The 13,410-nt window shown below is 50.1% G+C and overlaps 1 protein-coding gene and 2 long non-coding RNA genes across 4 annotated transcripts in view; 1 reads left to right on the forward strand and 2 right to left on the reverse strand.

Annotated features, from left to right (window-relative positions):
- Nucleotides 1-270: 270 nt before the first annotated feature.
- LOC136003379 (uncharacterized) lies at nucleotides 271-10,809 on the reverse strand. Its single transcript, XR_010608080.1, has 3 exons — nucleotides 10,413-10,809; nucleotides 669-743; nucleotides 271-346 (listed from the first exon to the last, which is right to left on the reverse strand). It is a non-coding gene; the product is annotated as an uncharacterized LOC136003379 (long non-coding RNA).
- On the reverse strand, nucleotides 8,656-10,031 carry LOC136003380 (uncharacterized). The gene is made up of 2 exons (XR_010608081.1): nucleotides 8,946-10,031; nucleotides 8,656-8,858 (listed from the first exon to the last, which is right to left on the reverse strand). It is a non-coding gene; the product is annotated as an uncharacterized LOC136003380 (long non-coding RNA).
- PTBP1 (polypyrimidine tract binding protein 1) overlaps nucleotides 9,824-13,410 on the forward strand; it is a 28,687-nt gene continuing 25,100 nt past the window's right edge. For both annotated transcript variants that reach the window (XM_065658990.1, XM_065658993.1), the window contains exon 1: nucleotides 9,824-9,949. In XM_065658990.1, coding sequence (XP_065515062.1) covers nucleotides 9,942-9,949 — 8 coding nt within the window. In that variant the 5' untranslated portion in view covers nucleotides 9,824-9,941. The remainder of the gene's footprint in view (nucleotides 9,950-13,410) is intronic.

Here is a 13,410-nt window from a genome sequence, read left to right on the forward strand (position 1 = left end):
GTTCCCTGCCCGCACACCAGAGGGAATGTGCTACTTCACAACACAGTTGTGGTAGAAATTTGTTATTAAAGAGTATTTGTGGTGAATCTGTGACTTGTAATTAGATAGAGTTGTTCACAGGGAGATGCAGTAACCTACTTTTAGACAATACAGAACAGTTTTAACGACTGACACCTCGACTCATTCCCAGGCTTGAGGATTTCACCTTGAATCTGCAGTGACTCAGCCTTTGGGGGTGGCGGGGAGGGAGGTGAAAATCAGTCTCACCAGCAAGAGGCAAAGAGCTCTCAGCTTTACATCTCGAGTGGTTGTCAAGGTTTGCTCAGGATGTGATGGTAAAGGGCTCCTGGAGGGAGAAGAAATAACTGCTGTGTAAACAAGGAGCTTTCAGAGGAGGGAATGTTCCCTCTCTGTGTGATCCCTTTTTGCAGGCTCCGCTGGGGGCTCTTGGGGGGAGCACAGGGAAGCTTTCCTTACCATGGCAAGGAAAGGTGCTTGTCCCTCACAAAATGCATCTTACCAAGCAGCAGCCAAGGGTTTTGGCCACAGGCAAGTTAATTCCTTCATGCTATCTGGCAGTGCTAGTTGCCCATCTGCTTTCTGTCACCCCTGCAGGCTTTGTTCCTATTCTACTCGTCTTTGTTCTGAAGTGCCACTCTCTCCCTTACCTCCTTCAAGGTCACACTTTGGGAAGTGTCCCATGGAGCAGGGCAGCTGGCAGGAGGACAAGTATCCTGGAGCACCTGGAGGACAGGGAAGAAGGGAAAGGGAAGGTATTAGTTATATAGAAAAGGCTTCTTAAAGCAACCCAAAAATCCCTTTCATGGAATGAAAGGAAGAAACCAAAAATTCCCTGCTCCAAGAGTGTCTACATGCAGTTTTCCTAGGTTCTGGATGGAAGGCTTCAGGCCACAGCTAGGATTGGCAGCATTTGGAGAGCCATCAGTAAGAGGCAGTGGCTCCTGGTTTCTGTCACCCACTTCTTGAGTGCTGCATTCAGCAGGAACAGAGAGGCTCACAGATGACAAAGACCCCAGATGGATGGCACCTTGCCTCATGGAGAGGCTGCAAAGCCCAGCACTGGCGCACCTAGCTACTGATTTGGAAAAGCAAGATACACTCTGGCATAGCACCCGTGAGAGGCTGCCAGCCCTGGCCCTAGAGCAGTGCTAACACCCTTTCCAAAGCATGAACAAGAGCAAACAACTAAGCCCACCCTCCAGATTGAAGCAAAACCTGAGCCAATGGGTGGGTTCAGATCCGGAGCTCTCGGCTGCAATCACCCTCAATGCACAACAGGCACTTTGGAAACTTCCTCCAAGCCTGCCCCACAACCCAGCTGCTCCTCCTGGAGCTCCTGGATGATGGAGCTGTCAGTGAATGCTTCTCGGAGAGTCCCCTCAGCTGCTGGCTCCCTGAAGCCTTCCCAGAACGCCACCCCAGCTTCCCAGAAGAGCTGCTGGGGGACTGGCCACAGTCACACTGGGCTGTGTATGTGACCCCTTTTGTTCCCCCAGTGACCACACATGTACTTAGGTCCTCACAACACCACTTTAGAGGGAAGACTCTTGCCAACTGACTTCTAGCTGTTGCAGAACTGGTCAACTCACAGTATGAAGTATCTCCTCCATAAATGGAGTGTTGGTTATGTATTTTTTGGTGCACCCACTGCAGCCCCCTGGGTGACAGGAAGTGTTGCCCATCATCACCCTCTGCATTCCCTACCCTGGCATCTGAGCACCTCACCAAATGCAATATTAAACCTTCTAAAGGATATTGGGTTTCTTTTGTTCCTTTGGCAACTGAGAGCTCGAGTGCCCTCTGCTCTCCCTGACTTCACATTTTGCAGGTCCACGTCTTAATGTTCTTTTAATGCCTAATTTAATACTCTAGAGTTCTTACTACACCCTCGTGTCTGTTAGACAAGAACTTGCTTCCCAGTCTCCTAGATAAGGAGATGGCAGTTGAATGAGCAGACATTGCTCATCAGCATCCAGACCCTAACCACCAAGTAGAAGTGCTGTGGGCAGAGGTGAGTTCATCTTAGCACCAAGGGTCATGGCAAACCCTGCTGGTGCCCTCAGTGCCAGCTCCTCCATCAGCTGAGGGAAGAGCTCACTTCCAGAGAACACCTGTAACTGTACAGGGAATACCGAAATGTGGCTAGTGTCCATATTAACACAACAGTTCTGGGACAGTGGGAGTAGGCTGCTGCTTCTTGTCAGACATTGCCATCTAGTTTGGTCAAGTAAGAGCACTCCAGTTTGAAGTCTGGAATCAGAATGTGAAATTTCTTAATGTTTCAGCATGTGAAACTGGAGCAGGTCTCCATCCCACAGCAGCAGAAGCCCCTCAGCTTTGGGAGCAAGGCTTCCCTGTGCTGTTTCCATTGCAGAACACCCTTAGGAACATACGGGCCAGCAAACAGGAGCCGTTCGCTGCGTAATTATGGCACTGACAAACCCATTGAACCTCAGCAGCTGCCACTGGGGAGATTTCATTCATTCCCAGTATTGCCTTTTAAACTGAAGTGCCACTGGAACAAGCACATCTTTGATCCAAGTAGGAAATCATTTGGAGCTTTGTGTTTAATAGAGCTGAAGCCCTGGGAAAATGATGTCTTTATGAGGCTGTATGACAATGCGGGGCTCATGGCAGGCACACAGCGCTTTGCTGTGGCACTCCTCTTACTTTCCAGATGTATTTGGACGCATTTGTTCCTGAAGCAATGTGGAAACAAGGAGCTGAATTCAGCTGCATTGCTAGAAACTGCAGCATGACCTCAGAAAGCAGTCAGGAAGAGAGAGGCCAATTCTGCCAGCTCTAAAATGGAGCTGGTGTGTCTCTGTTCCTGTCCTCGGGTGTTTCCTGCCACCTTGGGGTCATTTGTTCCTCCCTTAACTCCAGAGGAACCATTGCACTAAGCAGGGGGTGGAATACACGTGGCCAGTATTGTGCTACAAGGCCACATGCTTAGGAATGCCTGTGTGTTCATGTACCTTTAGGTTGCAGGCCGCATCTTCCAATGCTGCTGCAGTTCCTCCCAGTATACTCACTGAAAGAAGCTAATGAAAACTACTTTTAAAGAAGCCATGTGAAGAATCCAAGAAAGAGACATTTTGCTGTGCTCCAGGCATGCATTTATAACCTGAAGGATTAGAACAAACCCTGCTCTGCAGGGAAGCCTGCTGAGGGAGAGGTATGGGAGTTCTTCTCCTCTGCTATATATTAGCTGTGGTGATGCTCTATGAGCTAATCGGCTCCTCTTCCTGAATATAGCAATATCTCTTCAGACCCAAGTGCATCCCAAGGCATGTCACGGGGATATTTTTAAAGGACATCAGCCCTTTGGTGTGTATCACAGTAAAGAAGACTAAGATTGAAAGGACTGACACCTCATACTGAAGCAAAAGTAAATCTATCTTTGCAAACTTTGCAACAGCAAAGCAGTGAGATCCATCAGATAGTCACTAATGATTTATGGAAAGCAGTCACTAAAAATTCCTAATTCATTCATTAGCTGTAGTTCATTGACTTGGGTTTGGCAATAGAGCTGGAGGAGCTGGCTGTGTTTTCTTCCTAAAAAGACAATGTTGGGACTACATTGTAACATACCAACTTGCTGTTATTCCTTAAAGATTATTCCCCTTCAGCAAGTACTTTAACGTTTCGTTTCTTAGAAGGCTGCTTTAGAAATGCATGTATGAGAGCTCCCAACAAAAGCACTTTAGCTTAGTCACTGGTGGAGGCACTTGTAAACTTTATCAATCTAAATATTACTCTTAGTTACAAACAGCTGTATCAGCTGAGAAATGGAAGCTGGCTCATGCGCAGCAAAAGCTGATGTGCTGACAGTAAGTGGGTGACCAACGCCATGGCGGTGCCCTCCATGTGCTGCTCCAGGGCCCCTGTTTCCAGTTAAATGACCTGTGCCCAGACAGTGACATTCCCCGTCTGGAGTCACCCAGCATCTGTGTAATATCCATCCACATGGCAGATGCAACAGGAGACAACCTGAGGCCAGAGAGGAGGTAGGATTTCAGAGAACAGAACCTCAGCTGCCAGGTGATCGGTGGAGCAGCGGTAGGAATAATACATGAGCTCCCTGTCGGTCTGGTACAGCTCAGCTGGGACTTGCCACTTCCCACTGATCCCAATTCCAGCTGCTCTGCTGGAAGAATTCCTACAGCCCAGCAGCCTGACAGAGGCCTTGGGAAAACCAGGATATGGGGGTGCTGTTGGGAGAAACAGGCACGGGGGCTTTCTGTTTCTGTAAGGCCTCGAGGGTCTAGTGTGAGACCACAGGACCCTGATGCTGGCACCATCATTAAAGGGCAACAAAATGGTTCTTAGGAAATGAAAGTACATTCCAGTCCATTTCAGAGCAGATCTGTAACACCAGAAAGGCCTGAGCGGCATGAACCTTTCCCTGCAGAAAAGTGACTAAAGCAAAAAGGGACTTTAGCACTGCAGCTACACAGCAGGAGAGAGCTGCAATGAGGCTTCTTTCCCTGCCCCAGGACAGCACAGGGAGATGTGCTTGTAAGGAGGGTTGTTTGTATAAATAAATGTTCATTCTTGGCAGTGGAATGCAAACTATGCTGAAGGGCTGGAAACAGACCACTTTGTAAAGCTGAGGCCAGAGCAAGGGAGGGCTGGAGCGGGGCGGTGGGGAGGAAACTCAGTCATTTTTAGCAACTTAGAGAGTTTCTCAAGCGTGTTTGGCATTTTTAATTATGCTGATGTAGAGCCTGGTCCAAGGACAAAAGGAGTCGGGAGCACAGGATAAACAATTAGGAGATTTCATAGCAGCCAGGGAGGGATGGTGCTGTTTGTGTGTCTGGAGACTACCCTGGACCATGGAACCATCCTTCATACTTTCTAGACAGATGGAATTTGAAAGGCTTGCAGAATCTTCACTTAGGTCAGGAAACTCACATTGTGGGCTTCCCAACTTCTACTAAAGGCATATCTTTTGATAGCCCACACAGGAAGGAGATTAGTCTGAACTGCTGCTATTTGTCCAGGTTTCCTGAGGGGTAGGAAACTACCTCCCTATGTTTGTACTGACTGTCTCCAAACCTGTGACTTTACCATGTAAAATAAACCTGCCATTTCTGGTGGTGGAGGAGATCAGCTCAACCGTATCACATCACAGAGTCACGGCCTGTTTGTCTGGTTTCCAGGCTCAGGGCATCCTGCAGCACCCATCTTCACATGTGTACTGGTGGAAAAGAGAGTAATGTGTGTGGAGTGGCACAAGGGGCCTGTTTGCTGTAGAGCAGAAGCATCTCCAAAGGCCCGTCCAGGAGTGGTTTCCGATGCCCCCCTGGTCTGGACTCCATGGGACAGAGCTGCTGTGGAGGTGAGGAGAGGAACTCGTATTCTCTGTGAGCTAATGGAAACTCACCGAGGAGGAGGTATCCAGCTTTTGGGCATGAATAAATCATCAAGGGTATGAATTATTCAGTGCTCATCCCTCTAACGTGTGCTAAATTCAGACTCAAGAGGCAGCAGCCCTGGTGTGGGGGTTTTCTTTCCGAGTATTATGGATATGTGACAGGTTAAGGAATCAAAAGATTCAACTGAAATGATGGGAAATAAGATTAAAAGAATGTTTTTTTAAAACAGCAGTAAAAAGCTGCTTGAAAGAGTTGGGATACCTCAGGCTGGCGTTACAGTGGCCAAGCCTTCAGCTCAGTGGCAGTGTTGAAGTAAGCCATCCACAATAGAATCATCATGGGAAATAGGAATAAATAGCAGCTTGGGAAATTGGAAATACAGGCTGGAGGGAAGAGCTGGAATTCTGGGCATAGAATCCCTACAGAAGCTGACCCAGCCTCCCAGGATCCTGTGCCTAACACAAAAAAACCCACCTGGATTTCTCAACATGTGATCTTGGTAGAACTTCTTCGATAATTCACCATTTCTGGGCTTAAGATATGTGTGGTAAGATCAATATCTTTGCCCTGTGGTGCTTTTTAAACATTCAATATATTATGAGCTGAAATGGCTTAAATTAAGAGAAGCATTGGGTTGGAAGGGCTGGAAGGATGTCATTGTTAAAACTGTATTGCTGTAATGACTTTAATTCTACAGCCCAAAATGACCTGTGGCTCGGGTAAGCAACGGCCAGCCACCATCCCTACGCAACAGAAGGTGACCTTAGAAGGCTGCAGTGAAGAGCTGCAGTTGTGGTGCAAGTTGCAGGGGGTATAATCAAACCAGAGATGAATCCAGACCACTCCAACCGAGGGCAGAAGAAAAAACTCCCCCCCCATCCCGTGTTGAAGAGTCAGGAAATGGCTGGTTCATCCCTTACAGGAAATGAGTCACCCAAAAGCATCGGCTGAGACAGGGAAGTTCTGAAACAACAGGGACTGATAACAGAATCTGAATGCAGCAAGTCCCTCGTCCTGCCACAGAAAGGAGAGAGATGTAAAATGGGAGCTCTTGTGGTTATCCTTAACGTGTGAAGCTGCTCTAAGTGCTTGCAACACAGGAAATGCTGTAGGAATAGGCTGGCAGTGCTGCTGAAAGGTGAAATTGGAATGTGCAATGGGACACTAAGAGAAGTTCCAAGTGCAGATCTATTTGCTTGTCAAGCATTTTTCAACCTTGTCCCTGGAAAGGGGCCTCAAAGTGCTGCGGTGGCCATGGCTGTCATGAAAATCCTGCTTTGGGAATGAGGCAGAAACAGTTCCTTCTATCAGTATTAAGCATATGGATCATGGGAAGAATCTTCTCCTTGCTAGCAATTTGTGCTGTGCTGCTGCAGGTAAGGAAGGAACATTTTCCTGAGCACTGGAACTGCAGCCAGCTCTCCAGTTAAGAGTTTTCCACCTCTTGTTTTCAGGTTACAGATAGAAATGTTGGGGAAAAAGGAGGAAAAAACCCTTTGGTAGCTTGCAAATGAACGTTGCTTTCTAAAGTGTCCTGTGAACATGGTGCTATTTTAAACCCACAAAGGAAAAAAGGCAGGAACAGGAGCTTTCTTGTTTCAGCATTTTGTTGGTATTCCCTGCACGGCAAATGAAATTCAAAGAGATAACAGAAGCAGGAAGGGCTTAAAAGAGACAAACCTGGGTGTGCCCCACCAAGGCCTTTGGAGCATGTGAGTAACCGGAGCTGGAGGGTGGGACTGTTGTGCTGGGCTGTACTAAAGAACCTGATTTCTGTTTTCTCCTTTTCTGCCTCCTTTTGGTTTCTTTCTCATGGCTTTTTTATTGGGCTTTCTTTCTCAAAACAACCCAAAAGAGATAAAGGCAAAATGGCCAATGAAATGTTGCACGATCAGCATTCCTGCTACATCTAAGGCAAATGGGAGTGAGCTTGCAAGAACCCTGAAGGAGTCTTTTAAGCAAGGCCACAGCTGCACAGGGGAGGTCTTGGAAAAGTAGGAATTCTTTGATGGCATCCACCTCTGTTTGCTTTTCCAAAGATACCAGACAAGCAGCTGGTGCATGCATTGAATTAATGTCAAGAACAACTAGTGATCAGTATCTAGCATTAAGGATTGTTTTCTAAAACCTTTGGGTCATGTTCAGGGTACCTTTCTTTAGGGAACACTTCTTTACAAGTAGACTGAGGTATCCCATATTAAAGGGAGTGATTGTGTCTCCATACCATCCTGTGCTCCGGAGGAGTTTCTTACTTACAGTACATAAAGCAGGTTATCAGGAAGGGAAGATGAAGTGAAACACCTCCATGGGAAACAGCTTGAAACCAGGCAGAGTTCAAGAAGGTGCCTTGTGGCTTGTGAGCTGGGCGTTAAGTTCCTGCTCTGCTTTGATCAAATCACTTTATCTCTCTGGCTCTCAGCTCAGCAACTCCAAAGTGGATCGCATAATCCCATCATTTTCCCATTCTTTGCCTCATCTGAGTTGTAAATTTCTTATCTGTGGCCTTTCATATGCGGTACCCAGCAAAATAAGTCTGGTTTCAGCTGGGGCCTTCAGTTGCCTGGAGCAAGAGGTAAGAACCTATTTTTCTCTATTTTAAACTTTACTGCTGGAACGAGCTGGGGAGCCCAATAAACCAAAGATAGGAAAATGAGAGCTACCAGTGTCAACAGTCGTGAACTGCTGTCTGCTCCTGCCCGTCTGAGCATTGCCCTGCTCTCTGAGAAAGCAAGGTGCCATAGGAACCAGCCCAGTAATACGTGCTTGGGAGAAAATAATAGATGTTTTCACTTTTATCACTTTTTTATCCATATTCATGTGCCTAGTGTGTGCTTCAGAAAGAAAGGAGACTATAAACGCATGTCTGGGCCTGTCAAAGCTACCTGCCGTGAAGCAGAAACACTGCCCAAGGATAAGACTCCCCATTCCATACGTACTCCAGCTTTCAAATCCTCCTCCGAACTTTCCTCTCTGTCCCTGATGTGCTGTGTTACAGCTCAGGTGCTTCCAGCAGTGGCACTGCTCTGTGTTAGTGCTTTACTGCTGCTGGGCACTCGCTGGCAGAGTTGTACAAGGAGCGTCAGGAGTGGCTGGGCTGCTGAGGGATGAAGGCTCCTTCCTGCAGTGAAGACCTGTATTATGTTGCCTGGAAGCTCTCAAAAGAGGGTTGCAGCTAACGAAGCGAGGTCACCGTGGGCTGGACATTTGATATTTGACTCAATGCTACACAAGGGACGAGGTCCGGGACAATTAATTCTTGTGCTGCACTCAGCAGAGAGGGTGTATGACAAGTGAGGCAAAGAATAGAATTCCCAGTGAGCAAATATCGTCTGTGTTTAAACAGAGACACGCAGCATTTCATTAGTGTCCATGGAGAGGAACCAGCCATGGCCTTGGGGCGTAGATCCTGAGGTCTGCTCAGCCTCCAACAGGACCCAGCTCCTCGTGTGCCTGTTCCTGCAGAGGAACAAGGTGAAACAGCCGCGTTCCCAGCGAGGACCAGGCTGGGGTCTGCTTCTCCCTTATGTTTTGGGGGGCTTTCACCTCAGTGAGCTCGAGGATCATTTTGAAGATCGAACCCATTTAAGTCCATTGTAGTATGCTTCAGTTTACCAGAGACGGCCCAGCACCTGAAGAGCAAACCTTCTACAGGTCTGAAAATGCCCAAAGACCAGAAATCCATGGATTTTACCAGAACCTCTGCACAAGTTAAGGCCTACTGGCAATGCCACATATTAAGAGTGAAACAAGCTGATCTGCTTAACCACTGAGGTTCACCTGACTGGAAGAAGGGCTGCTTTGGCCATCAAACAGTGTCAGAACTGTAACTTAGGACAAAATATTCTCCTCGTACCTGAGCAGAGCAGGTAGGTGTTGTGTCTTACCTCATGAATTCTCTGTCTCCCCACTGGGTAATCTTTATCCTTAAGACATTAACTGCAATTAAACCACTTTACCTTGTATGTCAAATGAAACTGTTAAGTGCTGTTGAGCACCACACTGGCGGTGCTCAATCATTCACCTCACTGCTGCGGAGGAGGCCGCGCTCCCTCACCCGAGATGGCAACCGCCGGGAGCGCGCCGCTTCCTGCCCGCGGCCAACATGGCGGCGACGGCGCCGCTCCCCGGCCACAACACAGGAGCTGCCCGTACTCAAGATGGCGCCCAACGCGTTCTCCCCATGCCCTGCCCCCAATCAAGATGGCGGCTCCGTGTGGCGTCTCGGCCTCCTTCCCGCTCTCAACATGGCTCCTCCCCGCCGCCTACCGAATGGCGCCGCGCACCCGCGCTTAGCCCCGCCCCTCAGCCCTCCCGCAGCCAATCGGCTTCGCGGATGGCGCCAGCGCGCCAACAGGGGGAGGCGGGCGCTCCCCGCCCCTGCCATCAAGATGACAGCGGCGGTAGCCAATGGGACGCTGGCGCGGGTGAGGCGGGCCGGGCGCCGCCGCCATTTTGTGAGTCTATAACACGGAGCGGTCGGGCTCGTTCCTGCTATTCCGGCGCCTCCGCCCCGTTCCCGACGGGTCTCCTGCGTGTGCAATGGACGGGTGAGTCCCCGCCGCGCCGGGCCCGCACCGCGCCGCGGGCGGCGCTGCCGGAGCCCAGCCGGGGTGCGGAGGAGGAGGTGGGGGGGGGAGAAGGTGCGGGCCCCACGCCGGGGGCTGGGGCTCCCCCTGAGGCGAGGGGGGGGGGGGGGGGGGGGCGGCGGGGCGGGACGGGGAGAGCGCGGTGGCGGTGCCCGGCGGGGCTGGACGCGGCTGTCCCGGAGCCCCTCGCCGGTGCTGGAAGCAGGAATGGTCCCGGTCCGCCTCGTGCGCTCCCTCCTTCCCCCTCAGCCGCCGCCTCGTGTCCGCGTCTCGGTGGGGGGGGGGTTGGTGTCCCGTCCAGGCTCCGCCGCCCCGTCCGGGCTCCACCGCCCCGTCCCTACCGCTGTGGGTGTGAGGCTGCGGCGGGGCCGGTCCCGGCGGCTCCCTCCGTGGCCCCGCGGGTGCGATCCGGGAGCGGTCGTACCTGACGGGAGCCTCGGTCCTTTTGTTTGCGTTCGCTGTTGCGAGCGGCCCCGGGAGGAGCCTCCGCCGCGGCCATACCTGGCAGCGCGGGGCGAGCCCAGACCTGCGCTCCCGCTGCCCCCGCGCCTCAAGACCCAGCCTTTGCGTGTTGGGCTCCTGCCGCTCCAGCAGAGCGCGGCTCTTCCGCCCTTTCACCGCCACCTCGCCGGGTGTCTCGCAAGTAAACTGATGGCAGCTCCGTCCCTAACGAAGGCTCCATCTTCCTGTTGGTATCTTTAGTTTTAGTGAGCTGGTTCTTGCGGTTGAAGTACTTCTAACTCCCCACCCCACCCCGAGTAAGCGGTTTGTTTTCGCACAGCCTTAAGCACAGGAAGCCCAAATGAGTGCCTCCTCGCTTTCTGCCTCCAAACACTGGGGTGGTGAGAGTCAGGCGCAGTCACATGGCTGCGTTTTTTTTCCTTACGCATTGAAAAAGTGGCGTCTCCGTGGTTTTTCCCTCTAAAAGCCCATAAAAGCTGTGTCTCTTGCGGATTTCACACTCCAGGGCTTGCTCGGCTGCTTTTAACAAGTTGTGCACCACGTTGGGTATCACAGATAAAGCTCCAGCGTGTCAGATCAGGCGTTCTGCTGGCAAAACCAGTTGGTTACCAGCTGGCTTCACCGTAGTTCTTAGGCAGGCTGGTTTACGGTGCGTGTTAAAGCAGTTGGTATTTGAATGGAGACGGTTTAGGATCATCTGAGCCTTAACCACCCCGTTATCTTGGATCGGGTTCCCCCGTGGAGGCTGTTGAACCTCCAAAAGCTGCTTCTGAAGGTGGTTTTAGGTCTTTGCCTCCCTCCCTGTCCCCTGGTTGCTTCCGTCTCCTTCCCCTCAAACCAATACTTTGCTTTTCAGTTGAGCCCGTTGAGTAAACGGCTTTGGTAAAACACACAAGGAGTTAATAGAGGAAAAACGCTGCTTTGGAAAATAACCTCGAGGTTTTCTTGGTGCTGCTGGATTTTTTTCCCCCTCGTTGTGTAGGAATTCAATGCAAAAATGCCCCTTTTGGATAGGGGCTTTATTGCCAGTTGTTTTGGAACTGAAAAAGGCTTTAATCCCCTGCTTAAGGTTGATAGAGAACAAGAGAATGGAGCTTAAGATGCAATAATTTATTGGTGGGGGGGGTTGAATGGGAAGTACGTTGCACATTTCTGGAGTCAAACTTCTTCCATACTGTTGCTGCTTGTTCCATGTGGTCATTTGTTATCAAATGGGTTTCAATGATATTCCAGTATTCCAGGAATTGATAATTCTTGGCAAATCAACCAGCTCTTCCTGCTGGAGAGTTAGAAATGCTGTCCCCTGTTAGGAGTACTTTTATGTAAAACATTTCCTGTGTGAGAGGCCCACAGGAGGAACAGGAAGTGAGAGAAACTGCTTGGGGGTAAGTTGGAGAGTTTGGGAAACTTGGGAGATTCCCTGTTGCTCTTCTGCTGTGCTGGAAATACTGCTTCTTTCATAGGGCTGTGAAACTCACTGGGTGAATGTGTGCGTTTTCACTCAAGAACCATGTACTCGGAGTCATTCTCATTGGTATAACATGATGCTTTAAAGTGCTCTCTGCAGATGGGTTTGATTAGTTCATTACTGCTGGCCCTCCCAGTGCACCAAACCCCATCTGTGCTCCATGGATCCCGGCGCTCTCCTTGCACGGAGCCGTCTTGAAGGAGTTGGCTTGGAGGGGGGGCAGGGGAGGAAAAAAAGGGGAAAGAAACTATCGCGTGGTTTCGTGGCCACAGCTCCGGCTCTGAAGCGCTGGGTTATGATGACATGGCAGGTTGGGTTGGAGGAGGAAGTCCGAGGAGCTGAGCTGGCCTGGACTGGTGTGACGGCGTGTTTGTGGAGCTGGGGAAATGGGAGTGACTCAACACGGAGCAGTATTTAATGGCCTGAGAAGTTGGTGCGGGCGGGTAGGGCAGGAAGGACCAGGAAATGCGAGTTCTCTCTGCCTTAAATCCCTTTGTAGGCTTGTTAAGTATTTTAGGCTTCACGTTGCTGGTTTAGGAAGGGCTGCCCTGCCTGCTGCTGCTCTGCCATGTTTCTTTAGGGTTGCTACAGGTCTGTTAACTGCTCTTGGATCCTGTACTCTGAAGTCACGGTCAGCTTTTTGGGAAGGCAGGAGTTGAACCAGGCTGTTTCTGCAGTTACAGTGCAGTTACTGCACTGAACCAGGCAGTACTGCGTATATGTCAGTCTGAAATGGTCATTTCTGCTCTGTTTTGTGTTGCTGCTTTACAGTGGTTTGGAGTTTGTTAAAAATGTATATACATAATCTTCAGTGCAAGGGTAAAACTGTAATCCTGGAGCACTCTTGTAACGAGGAGTAACGTGTAGGTGCTGGAATACTCTGGGGCATTACCCAGGTACCGTACAGCAAGCTGTAGACAAGGCATTCTGATGCCATTGGGAAAGAAGCTGCTCTAGGTCCATTCGTGCTTGCTGGTGTGAGGTGCCCGAGGTACAGCTATGCTGTTTATCATGTTAGTTAATCAGAAAGTCTCATTGTAGGAGGTTTAAGTGCTTATGATAGAGTTGAATAAGTGCTTGGGTTTGGTGGTTTTTTTTTTCCTTGAGATTTGTCTTAGGGAAAATACTGTTTGTTTTTCCAAGTAGAAAGGAATTGATAGAGGAATGTTGTGTACAGTACAGGCAAACCCCAGCCTGGGAGCTGCCCATGTCTCTCCTGCCCCCCTTTAGTCTCACTACCAACGCAAGGATTTTGCTCCAGAGCCTCCTTAGAGCCCAGCAGAGGTTTCCCGTTTACAAACCAGGGGGTTAAGAACTGTAGAAGTGAATACGTTGGATGGAGTTGACTCTTGCTTGGTCAGAGGTGGTGCTGGAAGTGAGGTACCTGCGGGGTTTGCTCTTAGCCCCTGTGAGCCCTTGCACAAGGAGCAAGCAAGCCCCATGCTAGGGAGGGGAAGAGCTGTGGGTTTCTAACACTGCTGGGTCTTGGGTC

Source organism: Lathamus discolor, chromosome 21 (assembly GCF_037157495.1).
Source record: "Lathamus discolor isolate bLatDis1 chromosome 21, bLatDis1.hap1, whole genome shotgun sequence".
Taxonomy (NCBI): domain Eukaryota; kingdom Metazoa; phylum Chordata; class Aves; order Psittaciformes; family Psittacidae; genus Lathamus; species Lathamus discolor.